This window comes from Eptesicus fuscus, chromosome 15, assembly GCF_027574615.1.
Source record: "Eptesicus fuscus isolate TK198812 chromosome 15, DD_ASM_mEF_20220401, whole genome shotgun sequence".
NCBI classification, from domain to species: domain Eukaryota; kingdom Metazoa; phylum Chordata; class Mammalia; order Chiroptera; family Vespertilionidae; genus Eptesicus; species Eptesicus fuscus.
In genome coordinates, this window is record NC_072487.1 from 72,015,263 (window position 1) to 72,032,573 (window position 17,311).

At 42.9% G+C, this 17,311-nt stretch overlaps 1 protein-coding gene across 18 annotated transcripts in view; it reads right to left on the minus strand.

Annotated features, from left to right (window-relative positions):
• MAPKAP1 (MAPK associated protein 1) overlaps positions 1-17,311 on the minus strand; it is a 199,553-nt gene that overhangs the window by 90,956 nt on the left and 91,286 nt on the right. For all 18 annotated transcript variants that reach the window (XM_054726891.1, XM_028130852.2, XM_028130851.2 and 15 more), the window contains one exon: positions 14,249-14,358. In XM_054726891.1, coding sequence (XP_054582866.1) covers positions 14,249-14,358 — 110 coding nt within the window. The remainder of the gene's footprint in view (positions 1-14,248; positions 14,359-17,311) is intronic.

Sequence of the window (17,311 nt, forward strand, 5' to 3'; positions counted from 1 at the left end):
ATCACATATCTATTCATCAGTCCATCTTTTTTTTTTTTTTCTTAAAGCATTTCAAAGTAAGGAGCAGATGTCAGTACATTCACCCCTAAACCCATCAGTGTGCATAACATTAACTGGTGTTCAATATTTGTTTAAGATTCTCCTTTTATTTTTTGGTAAAATTTACACTCAGTGATATGCACACATCTTACAAGTGTCATGTGATAGTTCTGATAAATGCCTTCACCAGTGCGCACTAGGCTCTCCTGTCAATATTAAGACTATTACTTTTACTCCAGAAAATTCCCTCATATGCCGTACATTTTATGTACAAGGAACAGAACACTGAGCTCAAGAATCAAGGGGTCTAGGTTCAAATCTCATCTACATGACTCATTAGTAAAACACACCCATACACAATACACACAAACATGCAGAAAAGCTCAGTTTTCTCAACCATAAAGAAAGAGATGTTGCCCATCTCACACGGTCTTTGTTAAATACAAAAATATATGGAATACAGTACATGTTCAGTAGATGTAACCAAAGGGTACTTTTTCTCTACTCCCTCCCCAGCTTCCCCCAAACTGAGGATGCTGCCTTCAAAAAGAAAACGGTAAGAACAACAACAAGTTAAATGAGAGATGAGGGGAAAAGGCATCTTTCTGCATAGGCAGTCCTCTCCCAATTTATCCACTCTGACTTCAGCTAATTACACATCTGTCTCAACGGTCTCCTCAGCAAATTAGTCATCCCCACTTTGTGACACTGATTATTGGTTGCAGCCTTTTCCCCACTTGCTCCGATTCCCAGAAACTTCTAGGAGTTTACTCACCAGGCACATGGCAAGGAATGATGCAGGGTCCCCATTAACCCCCCACAGCTGCCCTTGGTGCCAGTGCTGTTCATAATGCTGCCAGACGTGTCCTTAGATGCGCCGCCCCAAATAAACCTGTTAAGAGGTAACAACTCTTTTCTCTACACTTCTGATTTCCAGATTGTGATGCATTTTCGAAGTGTACCAGACTAAAATAAACGACTTAACAGGAAATCTAGTTTTTAAACTAGTTTTGATGACAAAGCAAGCAGGTAAAAACATAAGGTCTCAAATGAGCTGAACTGGAGTCTAGTGAATTACCAGCTGGCCCTCTTTAAACATAAAGCTTTGCTGGTGAACCAAGGGCAGCAGGCAAACAAGTGAAATGCTGGCCTTTCTGTACATACTGAAGCGTGTGTGCATGCGTGAGTGTGTTTGTGTGTATACACACCTGCTTAAGAAGGAAAGGGGGAGGTGAGCTGCGGAGAATTGTATTCTAAATTACACTAGAGGCCCGGTGCACGAAATTCGTGCACGGAGGGGGGTTGTCCCTCAGCCCAGCCTGTACCCTCTCCAATCTGGGACCCCTCAAGGGATGTCCGACTGCCCGTTTAGGCCCGATCCCTGGGCCCGATCCCTGGCAGTCGGACATCCCTCTCACAATCCAGGACTGCTGGCTCCCAACTGCTTGCCTGCCTGCCTTCCTGATTGCCCCTAACCGCTTCTGCCTGCCAGCCTCATCACCCCCTAACCACTCTGCTGCCAGCCTGTTTGCCCCCAACTTCCCTCGTCTGCTGGCCTGGTTACACCTAACTGCCCTCTCCTGCAGGGTTGATCACCTCCAACTGCCCTCCCTTGCAGGCCTGGTCCCTCTCAACTGCCCTCCCTTGCAGGCCAGGTGCCTCCCAACTGCCCTCTCCTGCTGGCCATCTTGTGGTGGCCATCTTGTATCTACATGGGGGCAGGATCTTTGACCACATGGGGGCAGCTATATTGTGTGTTGCAGTGATGATCAATCTGCATAGTACTCTTTTATTAGATAGGATAGAGGCTTGGTACAGGGGTGGGGGCCAGCTGGTTTGCCCTGAAGGGTGTCCCTGATCAGGGTGGGGTTCCCTTGGGGCGTGGGGCGGCCTGAGCAAGGGGCCTGTGGTGGTTTGCAGGCGGGCCACGCCCACTGACAACGCAAGCGGAGGCCCTGGTATCTGGAATTTATTTTCCTTCTACAATTGAAACTTTGTAGCCTGGAGTGGAGCCAAGCCTGGGGCTCCCTCCGAGGCCGGTAGCCATTTGTGTTGGGGTTATAATTGAAACTTTGTTGCCTTAAGCAGGTGGGCCCGGCCAGGGTGTACGGAAAGCTTTGCTTCCCCTGTTGCCGGCGGTAACCCTGGCCTGCTCTCTCAAGCTCCATTCTGCCGCCATTTGTTTGAATTTATCTTCTATAATTGAAACTTTGTAGCTTGAGTGGAGGCTTAGGCCTGCAATGGCTGGTGGAAAGCTTGGCTTCCTCTGTTACCTAGGAAACCTTGCTCTCTGTGGCTATAGCCATCTTGGTTTGGGCTAATTTGCATACTTGCTCTGATTGGATGGTGGACATGGCTTGTAGGAGTGGCTTGTGGGTGTGTCGGAGGTATGGTCAATTTGCATATTTGTCTATTATTAGATAGGATGGTACTTCTTAAAAATCGTTTTCTGAAATGAGACTTCTCTCAATCCCTCTTTCCACTAAAACAACTGATTGACTTAAGAACCACCTTTTAGAAAGATAAATGGCTAATGAAAACATTTAACAACGCTAAACTACACTAAAAACCCAGAAATGCAGGAGAAACCAAGATGGCGGCATCGGTAAACACCTAAACTGCTGCCTCGCACAACAATTTCAAAACTACAACTAAAAGACAAAACGGACATCATCCAAAACCACAGGAAGGCTGACTGAGTGGAAATTCTACAACTAGAAGGAAAGAGAAAAGCACACTGAGACTCAGAGGAGCTGCAGAAGGCAGAGGTACTGAGGCATATTCGGAGAGGGCTGGCAACTGAGTACGCGGCTGGCTTTCTCAACCGGGAGGGAGACAAAAGCTCCCGATTGCTCTGAACTCTAGTTCCGGGCGAGATTCTGGGGACCCAGACTCATTCGGGGAGAAACTGGACTGTCTGGCAGCAGGCAAAACTCGAGGGCGGCTTTCTCTCAGAGGTCCTTGCAGCGATTACCAAGGGACACTGAGACCCAGGGGCCTCTTAGGGCAGGGCTGACGGGAAGCCATTGCTGTCTGCTCCACCCTGAGACTCTGCCCCATCCAAGCTGAGCACAGAGGCTTTTGCAAGTCTTGTCTCATAAGGGTGTCTCCAGCACAGAAGTTCTCCCATCGTAGACACAGCTGATCCTCACAGCCAATTGGCATGGAGGTCAATTCCTCCCAGTGATACCAACAACAATCAAGGCTTAACTACAACAAGACTGTGCACACAGCCCACAAAGGGGTGCACCAAGAGTGTCCACCTCAGGTAACTGGGGAGGCTGAGCCACTGGGCCCTATAGGACACCTAGCACACAAAGCCACTCTATCAACTCAGGGAAGCAGCCAAAATGCGGAGACTAAGAAACAGATCACAGCCCTAACCGGTTTGGCTCAGGGGATAGAGCGTTGGCCTGTGGACTGAAAGGTCCTGGGTTTGATTCCGGTCAAGGGCATGTACCTGGGTTGCGGGCACATCCCCAGTAGGAGGTGTGCAGGAGGCAGCTGATCCATGTTTCTCTCTCATCGATGTTTCTAACTCCCTATCCCTCTACCTTCCTCTCTGTAAAAAATCAATAAAATATATTAAAAAAAAAAGAAACAGATCACAAATGAAACAAATGAAGGAAAGCAAATAACTGGATATAGAGTTCAAAACCACGGTTATAAGGTTTTTCAAGAATTTTCTAGAAAAGGCTGATAAATTTAGCGAGACCCTCGAGGATATGAAAAAGGACCAACTAGAAATTAAGCATACACTGACTGAAATAAAAAATAATATACAGAGATCCAACAGCAGACTAGAGGATCACAAGAATCAAGTCAAAGATTTGAAATACAAAGAAGCAAAGAACACCCAATCACAAAAGCAAAAAGAAAAAAAGAATCCAAAAATATGGAGATAGTGTAAGGAGCCTCTGGGACAACTTCAAGCATACCAACATCTGAATTATGGGAGTGCCAGAAGAAGAGAGAGAGCAAGATACTGAAAACCTATTTAAAGAAATAATGACAGAAAACTTCCCCCACCTGGTGAAAGAAATAGACTTACAAGTCCAGGAAGCGCAGAGAACCCCAAACAAAAGGAATCCAAAGAGGACCACACCAAGACACATCATAATTAAAATGCCAAGAGCAAAAGACAAAGAGAGAATATTAAAAGCAGCAAGAGAAAAACAGTTAGTTACCTACAAGGGAGTACCCATATGATTGTCAGCTGATTTCTCAACAGAAACTATGCAGGCCAGACAGGAGTGGCAAGAAATATTCAAAGTGATGAATAGCAAGAACCTACAACCAAGATTACTCTACCCAGCAAAGCTATCATTCAGAATTGAAGGTCAGATAAAGAGCTTCACAGATAAGAAAAAGCTAAAGGAGTTCATCAGCACCAAACCAGTATTATATGAAATGCTGAAAGGTATTCTTTAAGAAGAGAAAGAAGAAAAAAAAGGTAAAGATAAAAATTATGAACAACAAATACATACCTATCAACAAGTGAAGCTAAAAATCAAGTCAATAAAAAATCTGATGAACAGAATAAACTGGTGAGTATAATAGAATCAGGGGCATAGAAAGGGAGTGGACTGACAATTCTCAGGGTGAAAGGGGTGGGGAGGTTGGGGGGTGTGGGAAGAGACTAGACAAAAATCGTACACCTATGGGTGAGGACAGTGGGGAGGGAGGGTCAGGGCAGAGGGTAGGGTGGGAACCGGGTGGAGGGGAGCTATGGGGCAAAAAAAGAGGAACAATTGTAATAATCTGAACAATAAAGATTAAAAAAAACACAAAACCCAGAAATGCAAATTAAAACTAGGTATTAACCACTAACCATCAGCTTGGCAAAAATTAAAGATTGATAACTTCCAGGGTTGGGAAGGGGGTGGGAAAGAGGCATGCTCATATAATCTCCGAGTGTCAAAGAATGGGTATAAACTTTTTGAAGGGCAATTTATTTTTCTCAACATTTTAAATAAGCAAACCTCTGATAAGCAATCTCATAGTAAAATAAATTTAACTAGAATGATAAAAACGCAGTGGTCACTCTAATAGAGAATGCTTATGACATATTGAGTAAAAGAATGCAAAATCACACATATCTTGCATGGAATCATTAATAAAAACATTTATGCAGATACATTTTTCATGAGTTCATTTACCATTTATTGACTGTCCTCTATTTGACAGGCACTCTGCTAGATGCTGGGTATAGAGTGATTTTTAGAAAATAAGAAAACAGGATCCTGCCCCCACAAAACTTACTGCTTATATGTATCTCTGCATGGGAATACCAAAAACCCAAAGGATTTACAAGAGGAAGCCGCTTCACTTTTTACTTCAGACACCTCCAAAATGTTTTATTTTTCCCAAACAAGTATTTAATTTTACTTTAAAAATCTTTAAGAACCTTTTACCTCTATCTTGTTTAATATTTTTTTTTATCTTGTTTAATATTAACACCAGGAGAACTGGCGGCAACTCAAAGCTGCTTTGATTCCCCCAAACTGTGCTGTAGCTCTAATAAAAGAAGCCACTTCCCATGTGTCCATCCCTCTGCTTCCTGAGCCGAGCACCGCCCACTCTCCACACCTCAGTCCAGGGTGCAGCGTATGTTGGACAGAGTCCTCAGGAGCTCCTCACCGTGTCTCTGCCTCGGGTTTTATGCCCTCTAATCCATTTTTTAACACCGATGGTGTTTTCTTAGAAATTATGACCATGTTGCTCTCTTTTCAATGGTTCCCCTCTACCATCAGAATAAAGTTCAAATTCAACACAGTTTACGAACCCAATCTGGTCCCAAATGACCACTTCAGCCTCATCATTCCCCACCCTCCCAACTCCTACTCCACTGCGTTATTATACTGAGCTACGTGCAGTTTCCAGAAGGCATCAAGCTCTCCCACTGTGCTCCTTCAGCCTGAAGGCTCTTTCCCATCCTTTGGCATCTGGACAGTTTCTACTTCTCTTCGGGTATCAGCCAGGTAATTTACTCAGGAGAGTCCTCCCTGACTCCCTAAGAATAGACTAGGGTTCCCCTCCCACAATGTGCACCCAGATCCCTATACTTACTTCCACTCATCATGTGCATGGTTTTGTAACTGCCTATTGGTTCTTCCCAACAAAACAGTACTAGTGTCTTGAGGGTAAGGACCATTTCTTGGCCTCTACAAAACCTCCAGTGCCTACACAGTGCTTCCTGCATGGTAAGCCCCAGCAAATGGATGCACCTCTTCTGTTTTTTGTTGTTGTTTTTTAATTGATTTCAGAGAGAGAGAGAGAGAGAGAGAGAGAGAAAGAGAGAAAGAGAGGGGGAGAGAGAGGGAGAAGAGGAGAAGGGGAGAAGGGGGGAGGGAGGGAGCGAGAGCGAGAAAAAGAGAGAGAGAGAGAGAGAGAGAGAGAGAGAGAGAGAGAGAGAGAGAATTATGAGAGAGAATGTGCCCTGATTGGGAACTGAACCTGCAACAAGGGTATGTGCCCTGACCGGGAACCAAACCCGCCACCTCTTGGTGTATGGTGGGACAATACTCCAACCGAATGAGCCACACCGGCCAGGCCTCTTCTGTTTCTGAGTGCACTATCAGCCTGGCCTGGTCAGATCTGGCCCCTGCTTAGCTTCTGCAGCTTATCCTTCGCCCGCTTCCTGCTCTAGGAATTTGAAATGTCTATGTTTTGTAACTACATCTCAAAACATCTCTGTCTGGAAGTTCTTCTCACTCACCCTCTGCCAAAGTTCTAATTAATCTTAAAAAACCTGCCACAGAAATCACTTTCTTCAGAGCATCTTTTCTCAGTCCCCACGTCACCAGTGGTTTTAAGCATTCCCTATCTGTGCTGCTTTAGTAGCTTGTATATTTCCACTTGTGGACTTACCCGATTTCCTGCCTCCTCTTCTGAACCTGTTTTCTAGTACAGTGGCTGGCACAGAGCAGGCAGCACTGGATGGTGACTGCTGACCTCAGAGCCGCACACGTGGCCCTTTCCTACCTCAACCTCTCCCTTATTGCAGCTGAGAAAAGGCAGGCTCAGATCGTTTCCTATTCTAGGATACTTTCCCCCCATTTTCTAACATTTCTAAAATCAGGATACAGCTTATAATCAATATGTACATATAATGTAGTCGTGTTTCTTTCTTTTTTTATCCGGACAAGTTGTTATTAAATTAGTGGTGCTCGGGGACTGTCCCTAGTGGACCCAGGGAAAAGTCCTCTGACTCCAGAAGGTGCGCGCCTCCTAGACCACGACATAGCCTCCCACGGGAATACGTCTTTTCTCTTCCTTCCATTCTGTCTTTTCTTAACCTAATCTATTCCGGTGACTGCCCTGAATGGAGTGAATGCATAGCTTCTGTGATGAAAAAGGAACTTCTGGAGGATTAGTGACTAGCAGGAAGAGTAAATGCTGGTCAATGTAGTTTTGGCGAACGATATATTTCAAGTTTTTCTGATGTGGCGCTTGTGAGAGCTCATAACACCCTTCTAAAATAATTGGGTCTCTAAAGTGGTTCCAAAAGATTTTTGCTTGACATAAATTCTCTAAATTTCCAGGCTTTCTGGGTAAAACAGCTGGCTGCAATGCCATCTTTAACGTGCTCTACTCTATACTCAAGAAGATCCATCAGGGGCTCAGAGCGCTCCAGACAAGGCAGGCACAGGTGGGATGACCGAGGGAGAGGAGGCAGGCAGGAACATTTAACTTCAGCGTCTTGCCTGGGGCACTCTGAGTTATACATTTAAGCCCTTTAGCAGTCCTAATTTACTGTATCACTTTCCCACTGGGTCACTGGACACCAAGTATCAGGTCTTTATTACTCACCCAGCCCCAAGCATGAGTGGCATCAGCATGGTTATTTGTTCTTTCATGAGGGGCAGTTTTCTGCAGAATTCCTGTTTGTTTGTTTGTTTGTTTAAAGAGAACATTTAAACAGTCCTATGTACCTTTTCTTCATCTTTTTTTTTTTTTTTTTTTTAAGGATTACCCTCTACAGCATAAGAAAACCACACGTCTCTGGTTCACAAACTACTTTCATGGACGAAGTATTACTGAATTTTCTGTCTTTACAACTACACATGAAGTAGGACTCTTTTCAACCCTACAGATGGCAGATTCTTTACCTTATTGTAGCCTTTGGAGAGCATTTCAGGTTAGAAGAGGGTTAGAAATCCTACTCCATTTAAAACATATGGGCTTCTCTTTCCATAGGGCAGCTCAGGACAGGTGTATGTTGCTTTAAGAAAGCTAGACATACAACATTAAAACTGACACCAATACAGACAAACTGTGCAATTACAAAAGAATTCCTGGCTTTATATCCAGATTCACCACAGGGTTCCTTTAAATGCTGCACTTCCCTGGTGCATTTAGATCTTAGAATCAATGAACATTTCTGTTTACAGAATTTTAAATTTGTTCTCCCATTAGGGTTCTAATAAGCAACATGGTACAATAAAAAGAGTATGGGCTTTGAGGTCAAAAAAGCCTGGGCTCCAATTTAGAATCTGCCATTTACTTACTGTGGAAATTTGGTAACTTTAATTTCTCTTAGAGCTGAAGAAAGGGCGGCTCAGAGAGCTAAGTACTGTATATGATTACACATATAGTTATCATAGTTCCTTAATTCTCAGATGTACATTGTTTCCCACTTTTTAACATTTCTAAAGTCTCATCTGTAAAAGAAGCATAATAAAATCTACTTTCCAGGGGTGTTGTGAAAATTAAATGAGGTAATATCTTTAAGTGCACAAAGGCACTCAATAATCTGCTTTTACCCCACTGGAAGAGACCTTGGGGAAGACACACAAATCCCCTTTAAACCTTCTTGATAAATAACAAATTGATTTGTATACAACTTCTAAGGCCTTCTGTGTGAGGTGTTGCAGGGAGCGAGTCAGAGACTCACCCTATTGCTGCCAGTCTATTAGACAGGGCCCTGATCCCTGTTCTAATGGGTTACAGGCTCCGAATCCCCACCTGGACTGTATTCCTCTGTCCCACTCTTTTTGAGCATCAGTGTAGTTCAGTGGTCACAGTTTGGATTTTATTCTAAATGCAATGGGAAATCACTGAAGGGTTTGGAGCAGATATGATCTGATTTATATTTTAACAAATCTCTCTGGCTGCTGTGTAGACAGGAGCTGGAGGGGGCCAAGAGCAGGGGCAGGAAAACCAGCTGGGTGCTATTTCAACAGTCCAGGTGAAGACATGTGGGTTTGGATTCATCCAATGGAGATGGAAAAGACTGAATGGATTCAGGATATACTCAGGAGGTAAAGCTGGTAGGATTTGCTAATGGATAACGTGGGGAGTTAGCACAGGGAAGAATTCTAGTATCAATTTTACTACCTTTTTTTTTTTAAGTTGGGGGAAAGAGAGTTAAGTAAATCGACTGCAAAGGAATGTTCTTTTTATATTAAAATATAGTGAGCTTTAACGGTCATTGCCCCTCCCCAACTCTTCCTGGCTTAAATGTGAAGGTCACAGTGTAAATGTCAATTTCTCAGGGAGGAGTTCCCTGAGCATCCTATACTACACCACAGGCTCCTGCACCTTATTATTCTCTCTCAGCCCCTCATAATTATTCTCCTCCTGGAATGTAAGGTCCTCCTCAGCAAGGGCCTTGTAGATCTGCCTCACCACTGTCTCCCTGCACCCGGCACAGGTCAGCACATGGGAGCACACAATGTGTGAATGTACAACACAGCTACAAATACATTATGGATAAATACACACATTTTACATGAATTTCGAAGATAAACTGAGAACGTAATGATGTCATCATTAGCTATCTGTCCCTCAGACATGAGCCCTGCACCTGTGGTAGATGTTCACAACCCCTCTCTGCTCCTAGCAGTGCTTTAGGGAATGTTGGAGAAGTCCTAGGCTAGCCTATGTCTTTGGTGACAGCCGAGGGGTCTTGTGAAAACACAGTAAATTAGCAAGCAATAAGGTGGTCTATGACTCTAAACAGAGACGTTAAGAGGGAGTCCACCTGACAAAGCTAACACTTATGTTTCAAATTCTAAGTGAAATTTTGTAAGGGGAAGTAGGAATGAATATCATAAGTTTTATTAACAACACTGTAAGAACTTTACAAGAGGAAAAGTTTTGCCTTTCACATTAAAAGGAGAGAATGGACAGGGGTTAAAAAAAAAAAAAAGATGCTTCTGGTTCAACTTTGCAGCAGATGATCAACACCCCCACTTCATAATGACAACTAATACTGAAATAGAGCGGGCAGAAAACGACTCTGCTAGAATATCCCACTTTGAAGCCTTCTCTCTTTTGTAGATCAAGAGACACCTATGTAGTATTTCTGCATCCATGTGGGAACTGAAATTGGATCTGCTTCAGTTTCTCAAGTGTCTGTCATATCCAGCCTCATGCTTCAGCAGGAAAACAGCATTTTTAAACAACAACAAAATACTAAGAAGCTCAGAAGGTCACTGATTGTGAGGATGAACTTGACAAAGGGAAAACGTGATGAACTAAGGCCTTTACCCACTAAGTAAAAGGTCAGTATATTTTACCAGCTAAAGCAGGGGACTTGACAGGCTACTTTTCATTATGTCAAAAACACACCCACCCAACTGTTAAAATTAGTAAAGAGGTTTCAGCTAATTCTTCTAAAATTGGATTCTCCATTTACATTTTTTCTTAAACTGTAGGGACTTTCTGCCAGTACAGGTAGATTCCAAATGTCAAGTAGGTCAGTAATAAAATGCAAAGCTGGAGAGAAACTTTAAAAGAGACATTTAAAAAATGGGCCTTAGCAGAGAACTGACTGGAACATGCTGTGAAAAGCTTACTACAGTTCAGTACATTAATATTAATAGAAAAAACCCTGCAGTGTTCATAAATAGTTGTGACTTGATGAAATAATTACAAATAATGCAAGTTTAAATTTTAGAACAACTACAAGTGTCTATAATGATATTCTCCCCCCAAAAAGCAAAAATATTTTAAAACCCTGTGGGTTTCCATTGACAAAGCTATTTACCTGAACAAAGAAGAATTCTTTGCTCAAATATCTATCACCTTCTGATTTTTTTACAAATGAAAACTGGGGAGAGAGTGCCAGAGGGAAGGGCAACAGAGTATTTAAACATTAGGAGAACCATGAAGCCTACATCTTGATTTAATAATGAAATAGTTTTCAATTTATCATTATTATTAAAAGGAGAGTTGTCAGTCTGGAAAAAAGATGAAGTTAAAGGTTTGTGGGTAAGCAACAGAAGTTCACTGTCAGCCTGTCATAGGCTTTCTGAAATCTGTTCTAATGCAACTAACCCCTAATGAACAAATAGTGTGAGAACTGGCACTCCCCATGGCACACGTGTGATCTCAAGTGGTATGTCTCCCCTCTCACTGAAGTTCGGAAAGGGTAGCTAAGAGACCAGTGCTTTTCTGAACTCAAACGGGTGTAAGCTGCTGAAGAGAGGGCTGAGCTCTCTAATGCAGGGGTGCCAGGCACTTTCTTACAAAGACGGAGAAGGTCATTGTGCGAGAGGCTTAGGAAGTTCCGAGGAGCATTGCTAACCTGACATCTGCCACCAAGTTCATAACTAAGTTCATGTGTCATAATGGGTAAGTAATAAGTACTTCACAGCCAACTGTGAACTTTAACATAATTTTTTCCTCTTTTTTAAGTAAACGTATTTGTGTTTGCCTCTCTGACAAGAGGATTTTTGTCTTTTCATTAATCACCCTCCAAAACAGGCCCACTCCACAATACAAAGTTCAAAAATACAAAATACACCCTGCCTTTCCCAAATTGATGTTAAATAAACTTCTTGGGCAAACTGCAGATCCTTCTATTTCATGAGGCCAGACTTAATAAAGCAATAGAAAGGGCTTCTTATTTTTAAAAAGCTTTTTGGATGAAGAAAATGGACAGTAATTTATGTAAATGCATCAATCAACTTCCCTAGTATGAAAGGAATAAATAATGCAGGTCACTGTTTTTCGGATAACGAGTCCTAACTCTTGGCCAAGGATATGGCAAAGGCTCTGATGGAAATATCAGGGACGTGCATATGGAGGTGAACAAAAATAAATGTGTGTATGATAAACGTGGCTGCTGGGGATGGACGGAGAAAAATAACTATCCAATTGGACAGAGATGGCTGGGACAGAGGGATAGCAGTATCTCAGGAAGTTCATAGAGGTTTCATGGACTATCTGTGACAGCACAATTTCTATTAAGAAGGTTTAAAAAATTAGTTCTACCTCCTCTTGGATAATTCAGAATAATGCTATCTTAGACTATAAGAGATCTGTCACAAAATACACTGTTATGTAAAAAAATTTCAGGAATAAAAAAAAGAGAAAAAATAAGGACCCTAAAGGAAGATGAGTGCTTAATAAATAACTTTAAATATCTGGAGCTGTTTAAATGCTACTAGATTGGCACCTAGAACTCCAAAGTAGCTCCTTCCCCCTGGGAAGGGGAGGGTATGCCTGTTCAATCATCCCTAAATGCAAAGAGGTTTGACCCCCATGCAACGGATAAAAGTCACCCAAAAAATGAACAAAAGAGGTGTTTGGAAAAACCAGAACACCATTCATCCCAGCTAACGACTTGTTCATTATGAGTGATGATGGATAAAGACTTCTCATGCTGAGATGAAATCAAGATTTATATGCATTGTTTCCTCTCCCAACTTGTGGGAAGATCATCATCATTTAATTCTATCTCTGCGGCCAGTGATGGGCATCCAGAGAGCTGGTTATCAAACGGCGCAGTCAGCTGGCAAAAGCCGAAACGTGCAGTTGGCACATCTGGACGGAGCCGCCACAGCCGAGGGTGAACAATGACTCCTGGCAAGCATCCAAATTGCTTGCAGACGCTAGCAGGTCTCATCTACAACCGCCCCTACCAGCATCTCTCTCTCTCTCTCTTTTATGAGAATCAGATTTTCATTGCTCCATTCAATTGCTCTCCTCTGCCATTTTTTACAGCTCTTATCGTTCCCCTGGAATATGGCCTTGAGACAGCTCATCCGTGTCCTTCACTGTGTTATCTCTTCTAACTTTTATTAAAACTTCAGCTTTCATCTAAAGATAGCTAATTAAGTCTGGAACAGATTATGTGCCTCCCCTTAAAAAGAACACAAAACTATTTTCTTCAACCTGAACAATGATGTTTTTCCTTTCCAAAAGATGAAACCAAAGGTGTTTAAGAAGTTTCATTTACTTACAAAGCTAAGATACCTGACATGTCATATGTAGGCTGATTTATATTAAAGAGGTCTGTGGTCTGACAAATCTTTGAGCTATTTTTCAAAATAATTCTTTCTCTATATTGGTAATATTTTTCCCATATCCTTTAAGTACCAGAGCTAATGCCATAAGCTTAATTTCTGTATGAAGTTGGGAAATGAGAAATTAGAGATTAACAGACATTTCTGTGAATCAAGTGATTTATCTTTAAAAAAATTTTTTTTTGCAGTTGTCCTCATTTGGTAAAAATGCATTTTTCCCTTTTATTTCATACTGCAAGCACTACAAATTAAAAGTTTTCCCCCACTGAAAATTATGTGAAAACATGAAATTAAAAGAAATACTGCAAATTTAGGACTGATTTGGTTTTCAAGACAGTTTTACACCAACTAATAGTAAGCTCAAGTAGCTTTGTCGTAATCTATCACAAATCATTAATGACAAAGCTTCATAACTGATATGAACACATTCTTCTCACATACGCCACTGACCCAGTACCTTCTTTAGGCTCAGGGGCAATTTAAAAATCACTGTGTCGCCCTAGCCCAAGCATGCGAGTTTGACATGCTTGTGCCGGTTTGGCTCAGTGGATAGAGCGTTGACCTGCGGACTGAAGTGTCCCTGGTTTATTCTGGTCAAGGGCATATACCTCGGCTGTAGGTTCAATCCCCTGCCCTGGTCAAGGTGCATATGAGAGGCAACCAATCGATGTGCCTCTCTGTCTCTCCCCCTACTTTTCACTATCTCTAAAAATCAATGGAAAAATATCCTTCAGTGAGGATTAAGCAAAATCAATCAATCAATCAATCAATCAATCACTTTGTTTACTGTAGACCTGCTAACGAAACTTTCTAGCAGCAATATCTGGAACATCTAGAAGCCAGCCATCACAGACACATGCACATATGCACATGCAAGCACACACATGCACACACAAGCACTTTTAACCAAGGTTTTAAGCTTATATTGCCAGGGTGTAATTTAACTATGCTACCTGAAATTTTCTGAGATCCTTTTCTTCTCTTCACTGCCTTTAGCAAGATTTCTTTCATGGTGACCTTTGTGTTGTCCACCTGAATAAGGGAGAATCCATGAGCAGCATTTCTGTAGGAAAAGACAAATATTAAATCATCACCAACACTCAGCCAGAGGGATGGTATTGCAGTCTTCACTGTGTTTAAGAAAGTTTTAATAAGTGTACATCAAAGTGCCAATTATTTAAAAACAGGTTGAAAAAAGCTACTTCTAATAAGAGAGAGACAGAGACAGAGACAGGAAAGCATTCTGGTACGAACAGTCCCAAGTGGAAGAGAGGTCAGAGTTATGGGAGGTTTTTCTAATTTATCTCAAATTGAATCTAATTGGCCTGTGTGGGTCACTCATACCGGCTCCCAAGCCAAATCCTGCAGCAAGGATTGACACACGATAAACTTGGCTTGTGTCAGTAGATGTCACTGCAGGCAGACACTGCCATCATATTAAAGCTCATGGAGCCTTGGAGGAAAAATGTCATGTATGTGTTTGTGTGTATGGGGGCGGGGGCATCTGACAGCCCAAAGCCATTTAGAATAAGGAAAAGAAAACGCTCTTCTTAACTAGCCAGTAAAAGAAACACCCTGTATTTATATATTTTAAAAATATATACTCTACGTACACTTCAGTAGGAATGTTTTAATCTACCTAGTCCTAAAAGGTCAAACAAAATATTAGCTGAAGCATAAATAATTACAAGGCGAAATACTAACATATCACTACTTGTAAGCCTGTAGCCAATCAAACCTTAGGCAGGGGTGTGTGGGGGGGTCACATCTAGATAGGAAAAAACTGGTAAGGAACAAGTATCCTGAAAACAGAAGCCCACCTCTGTTGAGACACAACTTCGCTAAGATGGTAATTGCAACAGCAAGCATCACAAATACTCCTCACTACGCTTGGGCACTGGGACAAAACGGGCCAATTCCAAGAAGCTCATGTAACAAATGGGACCCAAGTTTCCAACTATGGAACATGGGAATTGCCACAAGGAGTTTGGTTGCATTCCCATTCCCCACAAGAATCTCAAAGGGGCACGTGGCCAAAAAACATGGCAGAACTTCCTATTGACAAGGAATCTGAAACAAAAGCCAAGCCCCAAGCTAAGCCAGGGGACAGCTTCCCGGTGGTAGGATCGGCTGGAAGGGGCCTTAACCCTAGCTTGGACCCAACCAGGTGGCTGGCTTGCCACAGGGGCTAGGGGCTGATCTCCAAACCAAGGACCCAATTTGCTTCCCTAATACAAAGACATCTCCACACCCCTCCTCTCCGCACGGCTTGCTGTTTAATCCCTGACATTCCATTTGTTAAAAAGCAAAAGCCGACGCGGGTCTAGCCAGCACGATCATCCATTTTAACTTGGTCAAGTTCTTGCTATCGAACAGCAGGCCTGAGAACTGTCAAGCTAATTTTACTGAACACTCTGTTACTGAATCATGCCTGAGCCGTGGCCATTCTTTACCTCAGAAGCTGGACCCCATCCCAGAACAATCTTTAAAAGTTTATTTTACTGATCAAAGCAAAATAAGAAATAGCTCTTTTTTAAAAACTATATTTAGGGAGCGATGCAGTAAGTGATACTTTGGCAAGAGTACTGAAATGTAAAGTGCCTTGTGCATTTATAAACTTGGGGGTATTTGCTCTGGCGCTAGGCCAGTGTGTGTTTGGAACGAATGCCAATCATCCGCGTTCAGACTTGCTTCCCCTGCTCTCTCCTCCCAAGCCAGGGTGCGCTCCATCTGTGACAATATGTTGGGCGATGGATGAGTAGGGCCCAAAAGGGAACACAAGTTCTCGGGTACTCACACACTGCACTGGGCTGGGTCTCACGGACTCCCATCCACCTGGGTTCCACCTGAACTATTTTAGATTTGTCTGCTTATAAATTACTTACATTCTCTCCTAATCTGCCGCTGGCTGATAGCATTATTTCAAACCAATATGTTTATCTTTCTCAGCACAGGCAGACTAAAAGCTCAAAAAGGAAGCCTTGTGTTTGGACTAACTTCCATAAATTAAAAGTGTCCTTTTAAAAGATTTTTGAGCGGGGGAAAATCCCTAGTCTGTATTTTTCTGTCATTTTACCAAAACGTACCTGGGTGACAAGGTTAAAGCAAGCCGAGGAAATCCCTGGCACTTATCATCCACAGGCATTACTGATAAATTGTGTGGTGGAGGAATAAAGGATTACCTTCTGTATTTTTTCATTACACTTTTCTTTTGTTACAGAATACATAAATCCATTGTGGCACAATGTAATATGTATCACCATGCTACACCTGCGGACGCTTCCGAGCGGCTGCCATGTCTGTGCAGTCAGGAATGATAAGTGAACCACCCGTGAATGTTAACGATAGTGATCATTCTGAGGTAACTCGGCTCTCCATCTTCCTTTACAGCCTCCGTGCTGAAGCCAGGGTAGCAAGGTTCACGAGAGGAAAATGAAAACAACAGTGAAGGGAAGGGGCACGCACGGCTCGCAATGCGCCTTCTCGGGTGCGCGCTATCTTCCTCTGGGGCTCCATTGCGGTAAACACGTGCCCATTAAAAGGAGAGCGGGGTTGTGACCCACCACTGCACGCTCGGCAGGCCTAATGCCAGTGTCCTCGGGTCAGTCTCGCACTCCACACTTCTCTCCCTTCAGGTGGGTGCCAACTGTGGACCTTGTTCCAAGTCTGCAGCACTGCCGGGGTACAATGCTTCTCACACACAGGAGTACAGAATGGAAGTGGGTCTCAGAACCCATCCAGGTGCAACTGTTAAGTTCCGCTCCCATTTCATAAATGGATATGGAGACTTGCTACCACAATTTTCAGCCTGACTTCCAAACATTCTGAGTTTTATGCCTCATTTCTTCACATCCAGGGTTTTTTATGGGCTTTCTAAAAAGTCTATTGAAATACATTTTTAAGGCTGCTTTTATTCAATGCTGAGCCCTGGGCCTGAGGTGGAGAAGACCAGGATCTCAGGGGAAATGCTAGTGGCAGGTGGGAGGGTGCTAGTCCTGCCTCCCTTCCTCGTGGCG